This window comes from Papaver somniferum, chromosome 4 (genome assembly GCF_003573695.1).
Source record: "Papaver somniferum cultivar HN1 chromosome 4, ASM357369v1, whole genome shotgun sequence".
Taxonomy (NCBI): domain Eukaryota; kingdom Viridiplantae; phylum Streptophyta; class Magnoliopsida; order Ranunculales; family Papaveraceae; genus Papaver; species Papaver somniferum.
Genome location: NC_039361.1, coordinates 46,197,383 through 46,210,508, shown reverse-complemented (window position 1 = coordinate 46,210,508; position 13,126 = coordinate 46,197,383). Strand labels below are relative to the sequence as shown.

Here is a 13,126-nt window from a genome sequence, read left to right as displayed (position 1 = left end):
TCACATGTTCGCTAGTTCGAGGGACAAAAATCGATACCTTCTTGATGGATAGGCACAAAAACTAAACAGGTCTTTCCCGAAAAAAGCACGGAACAAGACTGAAGAGGTAATTAGGCTAGCTATTCGCACCTAAAAGCGGAGAGCCAACATGCACACAAGAACCAAATATCAGACGCCAACACGTATTGTCCATCAAGCAAAAACCGTTTTTAGTAGAACTAACAATACAGGCCAATGAAGACAAATAAAGCACGAGCACCAGAGGCAAATCATTCCAGATGAACACGCTATGCGCGAACTAACTTCAAATCTCCGTCCTATCAAAAATTCCATTCAAACTCCATATCTTACTGCTTAACATTTGACTTTGAGTGATACTACCACATCATACAAAAGAGAAATTTTACGCTTACTTTGATTCGGAAATAGATAAACAAATAGTATTATCCATTTCTGACGCCTTTCATTTTACCAAACACTCCCTATACAGTAAAATAGTCGGTCATATTTCCTCTCTGAGACTTCAAATCCCCACTAGTTTACTTACTAAAGGCTCTTCTCAGTTCTCACTGTTAACACACTACTATCGTAATCACCATCTTGATTCCCAAATTTAGGGTTCGTCATCTTCTTCGTCGTCTTCTTCCGTTTTAGTCTCTTGCAGTAGTCAAAATTGAGTATGTTTAAATCTAAACTCATGGCTATTTTCTAGGGTTCATTTTGAAGAAATAAAACCCCTAAAAAATGGTATTCAAGAATAGATTCTTCTCATCAAAGAAATCAGCATCAGATTCAGCTAAATCAGATGGATCAAATAGTCCAAGAACAAGTGGTTCGGATTCACCAGTCAGATCCGATAAGAAGAAAGTGAAATCTACTAAAGATGAGGCTCAGATCGGTGGTGGAGTTAGCAATTTTGGTTGTAAACAAGCTTCATCAATCAAAGATGGGATTCAACAATTGCATCAGCAAGTACAGAGTCAAGAGAAGAAGAAAGAAGTGAAAGGTAAAGAAGTTCCAATTTCACCAATACCACCTAAATTGCGTCCTAGTAATAGTAGTAAAGGGCAGGATACTTCAACTGGAGTGTCACCAATACTTGCATCATCACTGGGATTAAATCGAATTAAAACAAGATCAGGACCATTATTACAAGAGAATTTCTTTGGTTTTCGTGGTGATAAGCCTAGTAATCTATCTAGACTTGCTGTTGATGGATGTTCTTCTTCGTCTTCGGGGAAAACTAATGGGAAGAAAAAGGAATTGAGTAAAATGGGGGAAAATGCTACTCCTGCTGCTGCTTCTGGAGGAAGTTGGGTGGATAATGGGAGTAATTGTGATAGTATGTCTACCGGGAGCGCACAGTTTAGAGATCAAAGTCCTAATGTTCAGGTCCGGACTCGTTTAAACAATGCAGAATGTTCAGCTGAAACCGGTATGAATCTATTGCTGTTATCTGATTTGGCGTGTCATTATATTTTTATCATTTTATTCTAGAAGATATAGTTATATGATATATATATATATATATATATATATATATATATATATATATGCAAGGGAAGTAAATCACTAATGTACATTGTTTTGAAAGCATACCTTTAATGTTAAAATTAGATGGATATCTTAAAATAGGTCTGGGTACATATTACAGAGAATTTGGACTTATGTACCCTGGGATAGAGAAACCCTGGCAACATTTGATTTCATCATAATTGGCGTCTGTCTCTTCCTCACTTGAGCTTGTATTCATGTCAGCTGATCCATGTATGAGTGGTAGACATGTATGCTAATAGATAAGATGTTAGTAGATCAGGCAGGCTTGCGGATTTAAGAAATGGAAACGAGTACAATCAATATGATAACCTCAGTGTAGCAGCATAACTATATTTCTACTTCCAAAACACACACACATACACACGTGCAAACATGCACAGACAGAGCACCCCCAGAACCTACCCAATTCAACTAGTTGGCTCAGAATGTACCTTGGATTTGCGCCGCTGGAAATATCAGACCTGAGTTTGGGCTGTGTTCACATCAATATCCAATTTTCCCTAGTACACCACCAAAGTTGCAATTCTAATTTGAAGGTAGGGAAATATATTGGTGTACCTACATCAACTAGACATCTCCAATTCTTTGTTGAAACGTCAAATAAAATCCTGAGTTGTACCATGGGATTAGTCACATTTAACTGTGTTTTTGCGGCAACAGATCACCTAACCCGTCAGCTGTGCTCTCATGAACCCCTGGAAAGACTCTGATTTACCTCTCTCACACATCTTTTGTAGAAAAGATTTAAGAGAGAAGTTGGTCAAGAGAACAGAAGTTAGGGATGGCAGATATTCCTAGGAACAATTAATGTGTAGCCAAGCACTTTGATGCAAGATGGGTCACGAGTATTGGTGTCTATTTTCTGTGCAAGCAATTAAAGTTGTCATTTCTCTAAAGAGAGAGAGAGAGAAAGAACTATTCACATCCTCCAAATAGAAAGCCCCAAATAAAAAGCCGTACAATTTATCTCAAAGAGATGCTAAACTTTGATTCCTTGATAGTCGCATGATCTTTGTCTTTTGTGATCTGACAGACCTGTAAGAATTGCAATGGAACTATATATGATATGGATGTGGGCTGCAAGATGCGTTTGGAAATGGAAATTTAGTCTTATGCAACTGTCATCATCTTATTCGTTATGCTTTAGGTTGTTTTCTTTATCTCTGTGTCGGCCTTTCTGTTATTCTGTTACTAAATCCTTGGCTTCAACGGACATTTGTACTGCCTCCATCCTATAAAAAGAGATACTATGACTATTTTCCAATTCTAATCTATTTGTTTGCTAAATATATCTTTTTGTAGACTAAAAATAAAAAGTGAAAGTATCTCTTTTTATGGCACGGAGTAAGTAACTTGTGTGTCTAGTTGTCATTTGGAGCACAATTTGGGAAAATTGAGTAAGTTGTGCCACTGTTCACCACCTTTTAGATATTTATTGAGTAAATAGTTTAAACAAGTCCAGAACTGAGACAGGAGAGGCTTTATGTTTATGTATTTTCTTGAGTTTGGAGTTGTTGGAGAAATTACTTTTTTCATATCTGTTACATCTTCACCATTTGGTAAGATAATTGGGTCATGCCAGCTGAGTTTATGTATGAAAATGTAATTCGAACTTCTAAAACATGAATCAGCCTTCTACTGTTCTTTTATTCTGGCCAGTTCCTTGCATCAGTGTACAACTGCTTTTGATTCTAGTTCAGTTGGTAGGTTATATGCACATTGTGCCAGTAAACAGTTCTGAATTTTATATCGAGATAGGAACCAGTATGCTTCCATTAATCAACCTTAATTTTGCTTTCAATATGGGCTCATTCCCCACCCCCCACCCCACAGGACTACTGCTGAATGATAGCAAGTAGAATATTCACATGAATGCTTGATCTGATTCGTTAATAAGGATTCTGACTGCTTCAAAAATAAAAATAAACAGGGATTCTGACTTTTAAGCATCACCAAGATTAAAGGAGACAATTTTATGGTAGCATATGCCTGATGACTTAAAATGATCTGAAAGAATATTACATCATTGCTTCTCGTATTAAAATATTTTCTTAAATGTCGAATTGCTCAAGAAACTGTCTTCATTTCTTCTGTACGTTGTGTTTTTATTTCATGTTACTGTATCCCTTGCTCTTCTTTTCTCGACTTGCATTCTCTGTGGTGGAAGCGTTATGATGTACCATATTCTTACATTTGTAGCTTTATTTCCAGGAAAATTTAATTCTTCATGGGGTCATTCTGGATGCTTAAGATCAGATGTTTGTACTCCAGAGGTATATGTGACTCTTCTGTGTACTGGCACTAACTTGTCCATTGTACTCTCTATCCGATATTTGTTGTTGATATGTTGATGTTTTTATTTTATTTTTTGCAGCCTATTTTTGATTGTGATACTCCAAAGGAGTCGGAATCTCCTCGTTTTCAAGCTCTTCTTCGAGTCACAAGTGCTCCTAGGAGGAGGGCCCCTTCCGATATTAAAAGTTTTTCCCATGAGTTGAACTCAAAAGGTGTACGACCATTTCCGTTGTGGAAGCCTAGAGGTTTGAATAACTTGGAGGTAATTCTGTGAGCTTGTATCACTTGGAAAGGGATCACGTGCACTTTTGAAAGGTCCCTCTATATAAATAATGTTCTTAACTCTCACTTGCAACAATTTTCTTTCTATGTATAGGAGGTTTTGGTTGTCATTCGAGCAAAGTTTGACAAGGCAAAGGAGGAAGTTGACTCAGATCTGGCAATTCTTGCGGGAGATTTGGTTGGGAATTTGGAAAAGAACTCGGATAATTATCCTGACTGGCAAGAAACAATTGAAGATTTGTTGGTTTTGGCAAGGCGCTGTGCTATGATGTCACCTGGGGAGTTTTGGCTTCAGTGTGAAGGCATAGTTCAAGATTTGGATGATCGGCGTCAAGAGCTTCCTATGGGTACACTAAAGAAGCTTCATACCCGGATGCTTTTCATTCTCACAAGATGCACTCGTTTGTTGCAGTTCCACAAGGAAAGTGGTCTGGCTGAGGATGCACATGGTTTTGGTCTCCGGCAGTCCAGGGTAATGCATTCGGCTGATAAACGAGTTGCATCAGGTCCATTAAGAGACGAGAAAACTCTTGCTGCTCCAAAGGGACCCAAGGCAACCTCCCAGAGGAAATTTTTTAGTCAGGAGCAGCGTGGATTTGGTTGGAAAAATCCTGTACAGCCTGCAGATATACTTCCACCTACTACTGTTGTAGAAACTACAAAAGACCTCGATTCACCTGTTGATGGCAGGAACAGAATGGCTTCTTGGAAGAAACTCCCCTCTCCTGTTGTAAAAGGCCCGAAAGAAGCTTTACCAGTGCATGAACAGTACGACAGTAATGTGGATTCCCCAGAGACACTGAGTAGGACAGGAAGCTTAGATGCAGATTTGGTTTCTGTCAAGCCTCTTCCTGAGCTTCCTCCTGCCAAAGAAGTAGTGCATACTTCAGTGGCATCGAAGCATCAACACAAGGTTTCTTGGGGTTACCCAGGAAGTCAACCAAGTCTCTATGATGAAAATACAATAATATGTCGCATTTGTGAAGAGGATGTACCAACATCTCACGTGGAAGAACATTCAAGAATCTGTACAATTGCTGATAGATGCGATCAGAAAGGGCTAAGTGTTAATGAGCGTCTTATCAGGATTGCTGACACTCTTGATAAAATGATAGAGTCCTTCTCATCACAGAAGGATCTACAGAATACAGTAGAAAGTCCTGATGTTGCAAAGAACTCAAGTGTTACTGAAGAGTCGGACATTCTATCTCCAAAACTAAGTGACTGGTCTAGGAGGGGCTCAGAAGACATGCTTGATTGTCTTCCTGAGACTGATAATTCAGTATTAATGGATGACCTAAAGGGTCTGCCATCCATGTCATGTAAAACTCGTTTTGGCTTGAAATCAGACCAAGGAATGACAACATCATCAGCTGGAAGTATGACACCTCGATCACCACTGTTAACACCACGAACTAGTCCTATAGACTTGTTTTTGACAGGAAAGGGTACATATCCTGAACATGAAGACATTCCGCAGGTACGTCCCATCTAAAACAAATGTTTCTGTTTAGCTTTTTTTATTGATAAAGAAAAAATATATTTACAAAATAAAACAACAGGAAGATGTTTGAAATATTTATTGTCAGTTGTACAGCATGTTATAAGGAAAAATAATTGACATTTTTGTAAGTCAAGAGCAAATCCCAAGGAATTAGAAACTTATTAAAAGTTAAAACTAACAGTTCCTAGAAGTTTACCCTCAGAGGGCAGTTTTCATGGCAAGCTGCAGATTTTCACAGTTGATAGCTATGCTTCACAGTAACCTCCTTTGCTATAGAAAAAATCCACCTGTTGTGTTGTTCGCGGGTTTCTTACCTCTTGCAGAACGAAGAGCCTTTACGAGACTTGCATTACATAAAAGAACCAGATGGACTCAATAAACCTCTAACAAGAGGAAAGAATTTAGGAGATTGATGATGCTAAGCACATTATGCTGCAAAGATGGAAGTCCCACCTCTTTAGAGGCTACACATGGACCGTTTCCTTGCACCATCATTCCTCTTTAATGGAGTTGGTCTTAAGTAACTTTCATTAGAGATACAGTAGCATCGTTGCTAAACTGATTAGGGGCTTCTAGGTTGACAGAGCTGGGAAATTAAGCTCTGCTGTGATATAGTCCAATTTTTCTTTTCCACCTGGCTATTTTTTAATTCTTCCTTTTGTTCTGGATATGCTTCGTATTATTTTTATCTTTTCTTTATTTCCTTTTTTTATAGAAAAGATATTTCATAGAACTTAAGCAATATGAATCATAATGTTTTGACCCTTTACAATTCCTTCCAAAACCTTACATTTCGAGTGAACAATCTGAGGATCATTAAAAACAAAAAACTTTTTCTTTGCACCACTCCACTTAGCTAGCTTGTCGACCTCCCATTAAAGTCCCGGGATACATACTTTATATCTACAATACTACTAGTACCGAAAAAAGAAGGCACATCCTTTAGAACATTGTTTTTATCTTTTCAAAATATGTTTCAAAAGATTTTCTGGCATACTCTAAATATTGTAGATGTGCTGAATTGGTGAATCATAGTGCATGAATTTTGTTATTTTTTTTCCTGCTTTCTAATAACGAGAACTTCTCAAACATCCCTTACAATCTTCTAGCTATTTCTTTGTGATGCAGATGAATGAACTTGCCGACATTGCCCGATGTGTAGCAAATACATCTATGCATGATGACCGGTCAGTTTCGTATTTGGTTACCTGTCTTGAAGACTTGCGGGTAGTCGTAGACCGTAGGAAGCTAGATGCTTACACGGTGGAGACATTTGGTACACGCATAGAAAAATTGATCAGGTGAGTCTTTATATCTTCAATTCTTAAGCTATACTTGGATATTTCCGCTCAGAAAGAAAACGCTATCCTGTGCGTTTGTTATTTGTTTGTTTATCTCTCTTTTGGTCCACCTCGGTCTTATATAAAGTGGGTGGCAAACATACATCTCTTTATGTCTATTTAAAAATCGATCGGTATTCTTGAATCTTGCTGAACCAATCACATAATGCAACTTTTTTTTCTTTTTTTATGGATTGCGATTATCCAGGGAGAAATACTTGCAACTTTGTGAGCTTGTTGATGATGAAAAAGTTGATTTTTCAAGTACCACAATTGATGAAGATGGCCCAATGGAAGATGATGTTGTTCGCAGCTTGAGAACAAGTCCGGTTCACTCTTCTAAGGATCGTACCTCTATTGATGACTTTGAGATCATAAAACCAATAAGCCGTGGGGCATTTGGTCGAGTTTTCCTGGCAAAGAAAAGAACCACTGGTGATCTTTTTGCTATTAAGGTAACCTTATCTTGTCGCACTTGATGCCATATTTTCTCTTCCACAGCGCAATCATTCAGAATTTGATAACTAAAAGGCATTTTCACAAAGCATTTTCATAAATACTGCATGGTTTGTACTGGACGCGGTAGGTGTAGGGATTTCTTGATTCACACCCATTAATATTTAATTAATACTGGCATCATTATAAAAACATGGGTGTAAAGGAGAAGTGCCATGTTCACAAGAGGATTTTAGATTTCTATAACTTTGAGAGGTCAAGGTAATCATCTTATAGTATTAAAAGATTATGAAAACATTGTGTCAGTGAAAAGTGGGAATGCCTGTAAATATTTCTCAATAATTCCCTGGGTATATCTCGAGAGAAGGCTCGATTGTATTCATTCAATTGTTACTTCTTTTGTTAGGTCTCAACGTCTCTGTAATTTTTGATGACGTGGGTCATGTGTGTTTCTTTTATCTTCCACAGTGCGTTTGCAAATAGATACCTAAGACATCTTCAAAAACTATGATTGTCATATTAGATTACACTCTGAGTAGTCTGAATAGGAAGTGTGTTACGTGTATGAGGTTTCTGGAATTGATACCCATAATCTCTAATTGCTGAATTATATGTTAAAAGAGAATGTCACTAATGTAGGCTACTTTTCAGTGGTTCTTTTATGTAACCTCTAATTTTCTGGACATCATTGGCTTTTTGTGTGATGAACTTGTTGATATTTCAGGTTCTTAAAAAAGCTGACATGATTCGCAAGAATGCAGTTGAGAGCATTTTGGCTGAGCGTGATATTTTGATTTCAGTCCGGAATCCATTTGTGGTATGTAGTTCTTTCACTGCCAGAGATTATTTTCGTGGTAGACATTCGGAGAAGAAAGATATGTATTGTTTCCTAATGTAAGAACTGATTGGTTTCCAATTATATTTAGTTGCTATTAAAAAAAAGTTAATGATTCACTTTTGCATTGTATCAGGTGCGGTTCTTCTATTCCTTTACATGTCGGGAAAACCTGTATCTTGTGATGGAATACTTGAATGGAGGGGATTTGTACTCGTTGCTTAGAAATTTAGGCTGCTTGGATGAAGATGTTGCTCGCGTGTACATTGCAGAAGTTGTAAGTTGAAGATTGCATGGGGTTCATTACTTATGCTTATATCAAACTTCGTAAAAAGAGATATATAGAGAAAGCAAAATTTTGACAAGTGTGGCCTGTAGGTGCTTGCATTGGAATATTTGCACTCCCTGCGTGTGGTTCACCGTGATTTGAAGCCTGATAATTTATTAATTGCACACGATGGTCATATCAAGGTTAGTAAGTTATTTCTTTGTTCAGTCAACCATTAGGCTTAATGGTCTGGTTTGTTAGTCTAGTTTCATTCCTTTCCCTTTGGGATTTTGAATGCTTCCACCAATTAAGCTTTGTTACCGCACACGTGGACACACCTGTTGTTGCAAGGATGGAAGAGTGAATGGGTATTGGTTTGTCGGGAAATTAATTACTCTACAAGGCTGCATCTAATCTTGGCGGTATCTAAATCTTTGACAAATCAGCACTTGGGATGGACCACTACTAACCCTTCTATGCAGGTTTCCACATTCTTCTAGTGTTCCATTATTGCCGGGTGACCTATCATTTAGGTTATTTTGGTTGTGTGTCTTTCTAATATATATATACATATATATTTTTGTTAATTATTATAAATATTGTGTTGTCATTTAGTCGTACGTCTCTACCTGCTCCTTTGGCATTTTAAACCTGGCCTGTGCTCTAAACTTCCACTCCACACTTGGTTAGGAACTTTATTACTTAATCATACCCTCTATGCAAAGTTTACAATATCTTGTTTTGTCTGAACAGCTGACCGACTTTGGGCTCTCAAAGGTTGGTCTTATCAACAGCACTGATGACTTGTCTGGTCCAGTTGTTAGTGGAACATCAATACTTGAAGAAGATGATCCTCAGCACTCTGGTTCTGACCCATCTGAGCCCATGCACCATCAACAAAGAAGGGAGAAGCGCTCTGCTGTTGGTACACCTGATTATTTGGCTCCCGAGATTTTGTTAGGAACAGGACATGGTTGGTTAACCCTCTTTGTGTCTTTGAATTTTGTCTGTCGATTACTTCCAATGTATTTATAGATTTATATTTTCTGGCTGAGGTTTTCCAATCTTACGTACCTCATAGCATCTGAGGTCCCAATGTCTTCATTTGTACAGGCACAACTGCTGATTGGTGGTCTGTTGGAGTCATTCTTTTTGAGCTAATAATTGGGATTCCTCCCTTCAACGCGGAGCATCCTCAGGTTATTTATTAATCCTCGGAACTTATGCCTCTTTTGACATATTTTGAACTTAGGCTTTGTGTAGATAGTGTAGAGGTTTGTATAATTTGATTTCTATAGCTCCTTGTTTAGGCACGTGCCAATCCATTAGCAACAATGTTGTGCATGCTTAAGAAGACTGTGAAGTTACGATGTTCCACTAGACACTTCGAGAAAAGAAGGAACTTAAACTTTCGTGTTTCGATGAGCGTACCCAATCTATTTTATTAATCTCCCATAGTTGACGTGTTAAACTTCAGCTGTTCCTTTTTATGTATGTTGAATTTAACTTCTTCACCTTCCTTTCTCTTTCTGTATAGATAATTTTTGACAATATTCTTAACCGTAATATACCTTGGCCGGGGGTACCTGAAGAGATGAGCTTTGAAGCACAGGACTTGATTGATCGGTGAGAAATTATTACAGTATTGTTATATTTAGCTGTAATTGTTTTTCATTCCTATGATTTGTGCTTTTCCATAACCAGCCCTTGATTAATTTTTTATCGTGTTCTGCGCTTGCATGTGATTGTGTGCGCATATTTCAACTGGTATGTGCATGTTCGTACGTAGACCCCGTAAAATGGGAAGGATGTGCTTTGTCTATTGTTATACCAGAGATATCGTCTTAATTCCAAAATTTAATTAGTTAGTCTTTCAACAAAAAGTGTAAGCTCTTCATAGTGGTTGTTGAAATATGCTAGATATTTTGTTGTTTGAAACATTATAGAAGGTGCAGAGTAAGCCTAGATACAAGCAGTTAGACAAAACAGGAACAATCAGTCAAATGACTGAAGACAAGTGATGTATACCAACATATACGATTCATTAGTTGAAAAATGTTCACATATAATTGTAAAATTTAATTAGTTAGTCTTTCAACAAAAAGTGTAAGCTCTTCATAGTGGTTGTTGAAATATGCTAGATATTTTGTTGTTTGAAACATTATAGAAGGTGCAGAGTAAGCCTAGATACAAGCAGTTAGACAAAACAGGAACAATCAGTCAAATGACTGAAGACAAGTGATGTATACCAACATATACGATTCATTAGTTGAAAAATGTTCACATATAATTGTAAAATTTAATTAGTTAGTCTTTCAACAAAAAGTGTAAGCTCTTCATAGTGGTTGTTGAAATATGCTAGATATTTTGTTGTTTGAAACATTATAGAAGGTGCAGAGTAAGCCTAGATACAAGCAGTTAGACAAAACAGGAACAATCAGTCAAATGACTGAAGACAAGTGATGTATACCAACATATACGATTCATTAGTTGAAAAATGTTCACATATAATTGTAAAATTTAATTAGTTAGTCTTTCAACAAAAAGTGTAAGCTCTTCATAGTGGTTGTTGAAATATGCTAGATATTTTGTTGTTTGAAACATTATAGAAGGTGCAGAGTAAGCCTAGATACAAGCAGTTAGACAAAACAGGAACAATCAGTCAAATGACTGAAGACAAGTGATGTATACCAACATATACGATTCATTAGTTGAAAAATGTTCACATATAATTGTATAACCATAGGGGACACAGAGGGAAAGAAGCCATAAAGTTGTCAAACTTGAGGCAGAAAGCTCGTTCAGCTTTTTTTTCCCGCTCTCGATGCTTGCGCATTAACAGTTTGGTCTAGGTGTACAGATTTTGAGCTTAAAAAAGGCCAAAATATGGGCCTTGAGGCGTTTCTTGAAGCCTTCCCAATAAAACCCTAGATATAAATACTTTACTTAAAGTAGTCAAATTTTAAAGAGAAACATAGATATTCTGGCATTTGTGATAACTTATAACTATCTCCTAGTATTTTTGAATTTGCTTTCTCAAGATATTCTCCTAAGATAGGTTCTGGGTATCCCTAGGCAACGCCATTCTGTAAGCTATTTTGTCCTTCAATATCGGTTTTATGACTTTTGTCTAACTATCAACCTGAGTTGCACTTTACTTTCCAGATTATTGACAGAGGATCCTAATCAGAGATTGGGTGCCAATGGAGCGTCAGAGGTAATATTTACTAATTAGAAAGTAAATTAGATGTTGAATATGTGCATCTCTCAAATGGAAATCATTGATTGAGAGTTTATGATCCAGGTGAAGCAACATGTTTTCTTCAAGGATATCAACTGGGACACACTTGCCAGGCAGAAGGTGGGGAACTAACAATTCGTGGTCCTATATTAAAAAAATTGAAAGATTTATTTTCCTCCGCAATCAGATAAATTAACGAAGTGTGACGTTCCAATTGCTTTCCCAGGCAGCGTTTGTTCCTGCCTCTGACAGTGCTCTTGACACAAGCTACTTCACTAGCAGATTCTCTTGGAATACATCTGATGAACGTGTTTACGCACCTAGTGAATTTGAGTATTCGAGTGACAGTGGTAGCACAAGTGGAAGCAGCACTTGTAGCAATCGCCAAGATGAGCTGGTATCTAGCCAATCTTAATTTGCTTCAATTTTTTATGTCGTATATTGAGAAGTTACCTGATCATATACAATGCAGTTTTTAGTATTACCAACAGTTTCTTAAATTTGAGCCTTGTTGATACAACAGGGTGATGAATGTGGAGGTCTCACGGAGTTTGATTCCGGTCAATCTTTCAAATACTCATTTAGTAATTTTTCGTTCAAGGTAGTGTGCACAGTTAAATAAATTAGAACTTCCATGGTTTTTCTTTCCAAATATTCTTCCTAATCTTGGTCTTAGCTTTTTCAAAGGTTTTCTGAATTTATATTTTTCTGATCAAATTTCCATTTGGCGTTGTCCAGAATCTGTCTCAACTGGCTTCAATCAACTATGATCTAACCAAGGGGTTTAAAGATGAAACGCCGGGGAACCCAGATGCGCGATACTAGAAGTTCTGTTTGTGTACAGCTTGTAAATGTAAGATATTAATCTCAGTTTACAACTATAATTAGGGAAATTTTGAATCTGGGTCCATATGTTAGTGTTTAGGTCCTAACTTTGTCCAGCTTTGAGTTTGGGTCGTGGTCAAAGAATTGACCTGATTTGACTGTCTTGACCATCTAATAGGGAGTTAAATCATTGAATTGGCTCAAATAACCCTATTTAAAATATTTATTTACTCACAAAGTTACGGTATAAGATTCCTAATTGTTTTCAGTCACTTGAGCTAGGAGAAACATCATTTTTGCTGCAACTAAATCTGTTAGAAACCCAAAACGAGGAATGTGAGATGACAATGAGCCCGTGTAACTTCAGAAACACCTAAAAATCGTGAACAAGCTCGAGGAGATAAATAACTAAGTTATTACTAGCACAATTATACAGATTTCAATTTTATGTTCATCACTGTGAGCGTATAACCACGTTTCAATCCCCCAAAATCAAAAGCGAAATCTAATAGCTTGTCCTACT

The 13,126-nt window shown here is 37.2% G+C and overlaps 1 protein-coding gene across 1 annotated transcript; it reads left to right on the top strand.

Moving 5' to 3' along the window:
- The first annotated feature begins 512 nt into the window (after window positions 1-512).
- Window positions 513-12,875, top strand: LOC113275359 (probable serine/threonine protein kinase IREH1). The gene is made up of 17 exons (XM_026524841.1): window positions 513-1,435; window positions 3,769-3,830; window positions 3,932-4,114; window positions 4,229-5,614; window positions 6,767-6,939; window positions 7,187-7,433; window positions 8,159-8,251; window positions 8,406-8,546; window positions 8,648-8,740; window positions 9,291-9,510; window positions 9,651-9,736; window positions 10,075-10,163; window positions 11,703-11,754; window positions 11,842-11,898; window positions 12,005-12,175; window positions 12,302-12,379; window positions 12,517-12,875. The coding sequence occupies exons 1-17, from the start codon at window positions 745-747 to the stop codon at window positions 12,601-12,603; spliced, it is 3,909 nt and encodes a 1,302-aa protein (XP_026380626.1). The 5' UTR covers window positions 513-744; the 3' UTR covers window positions 12,604-12,875.
- Window positions 12,876-13,126: the final 251 nt, after the last annotated feature.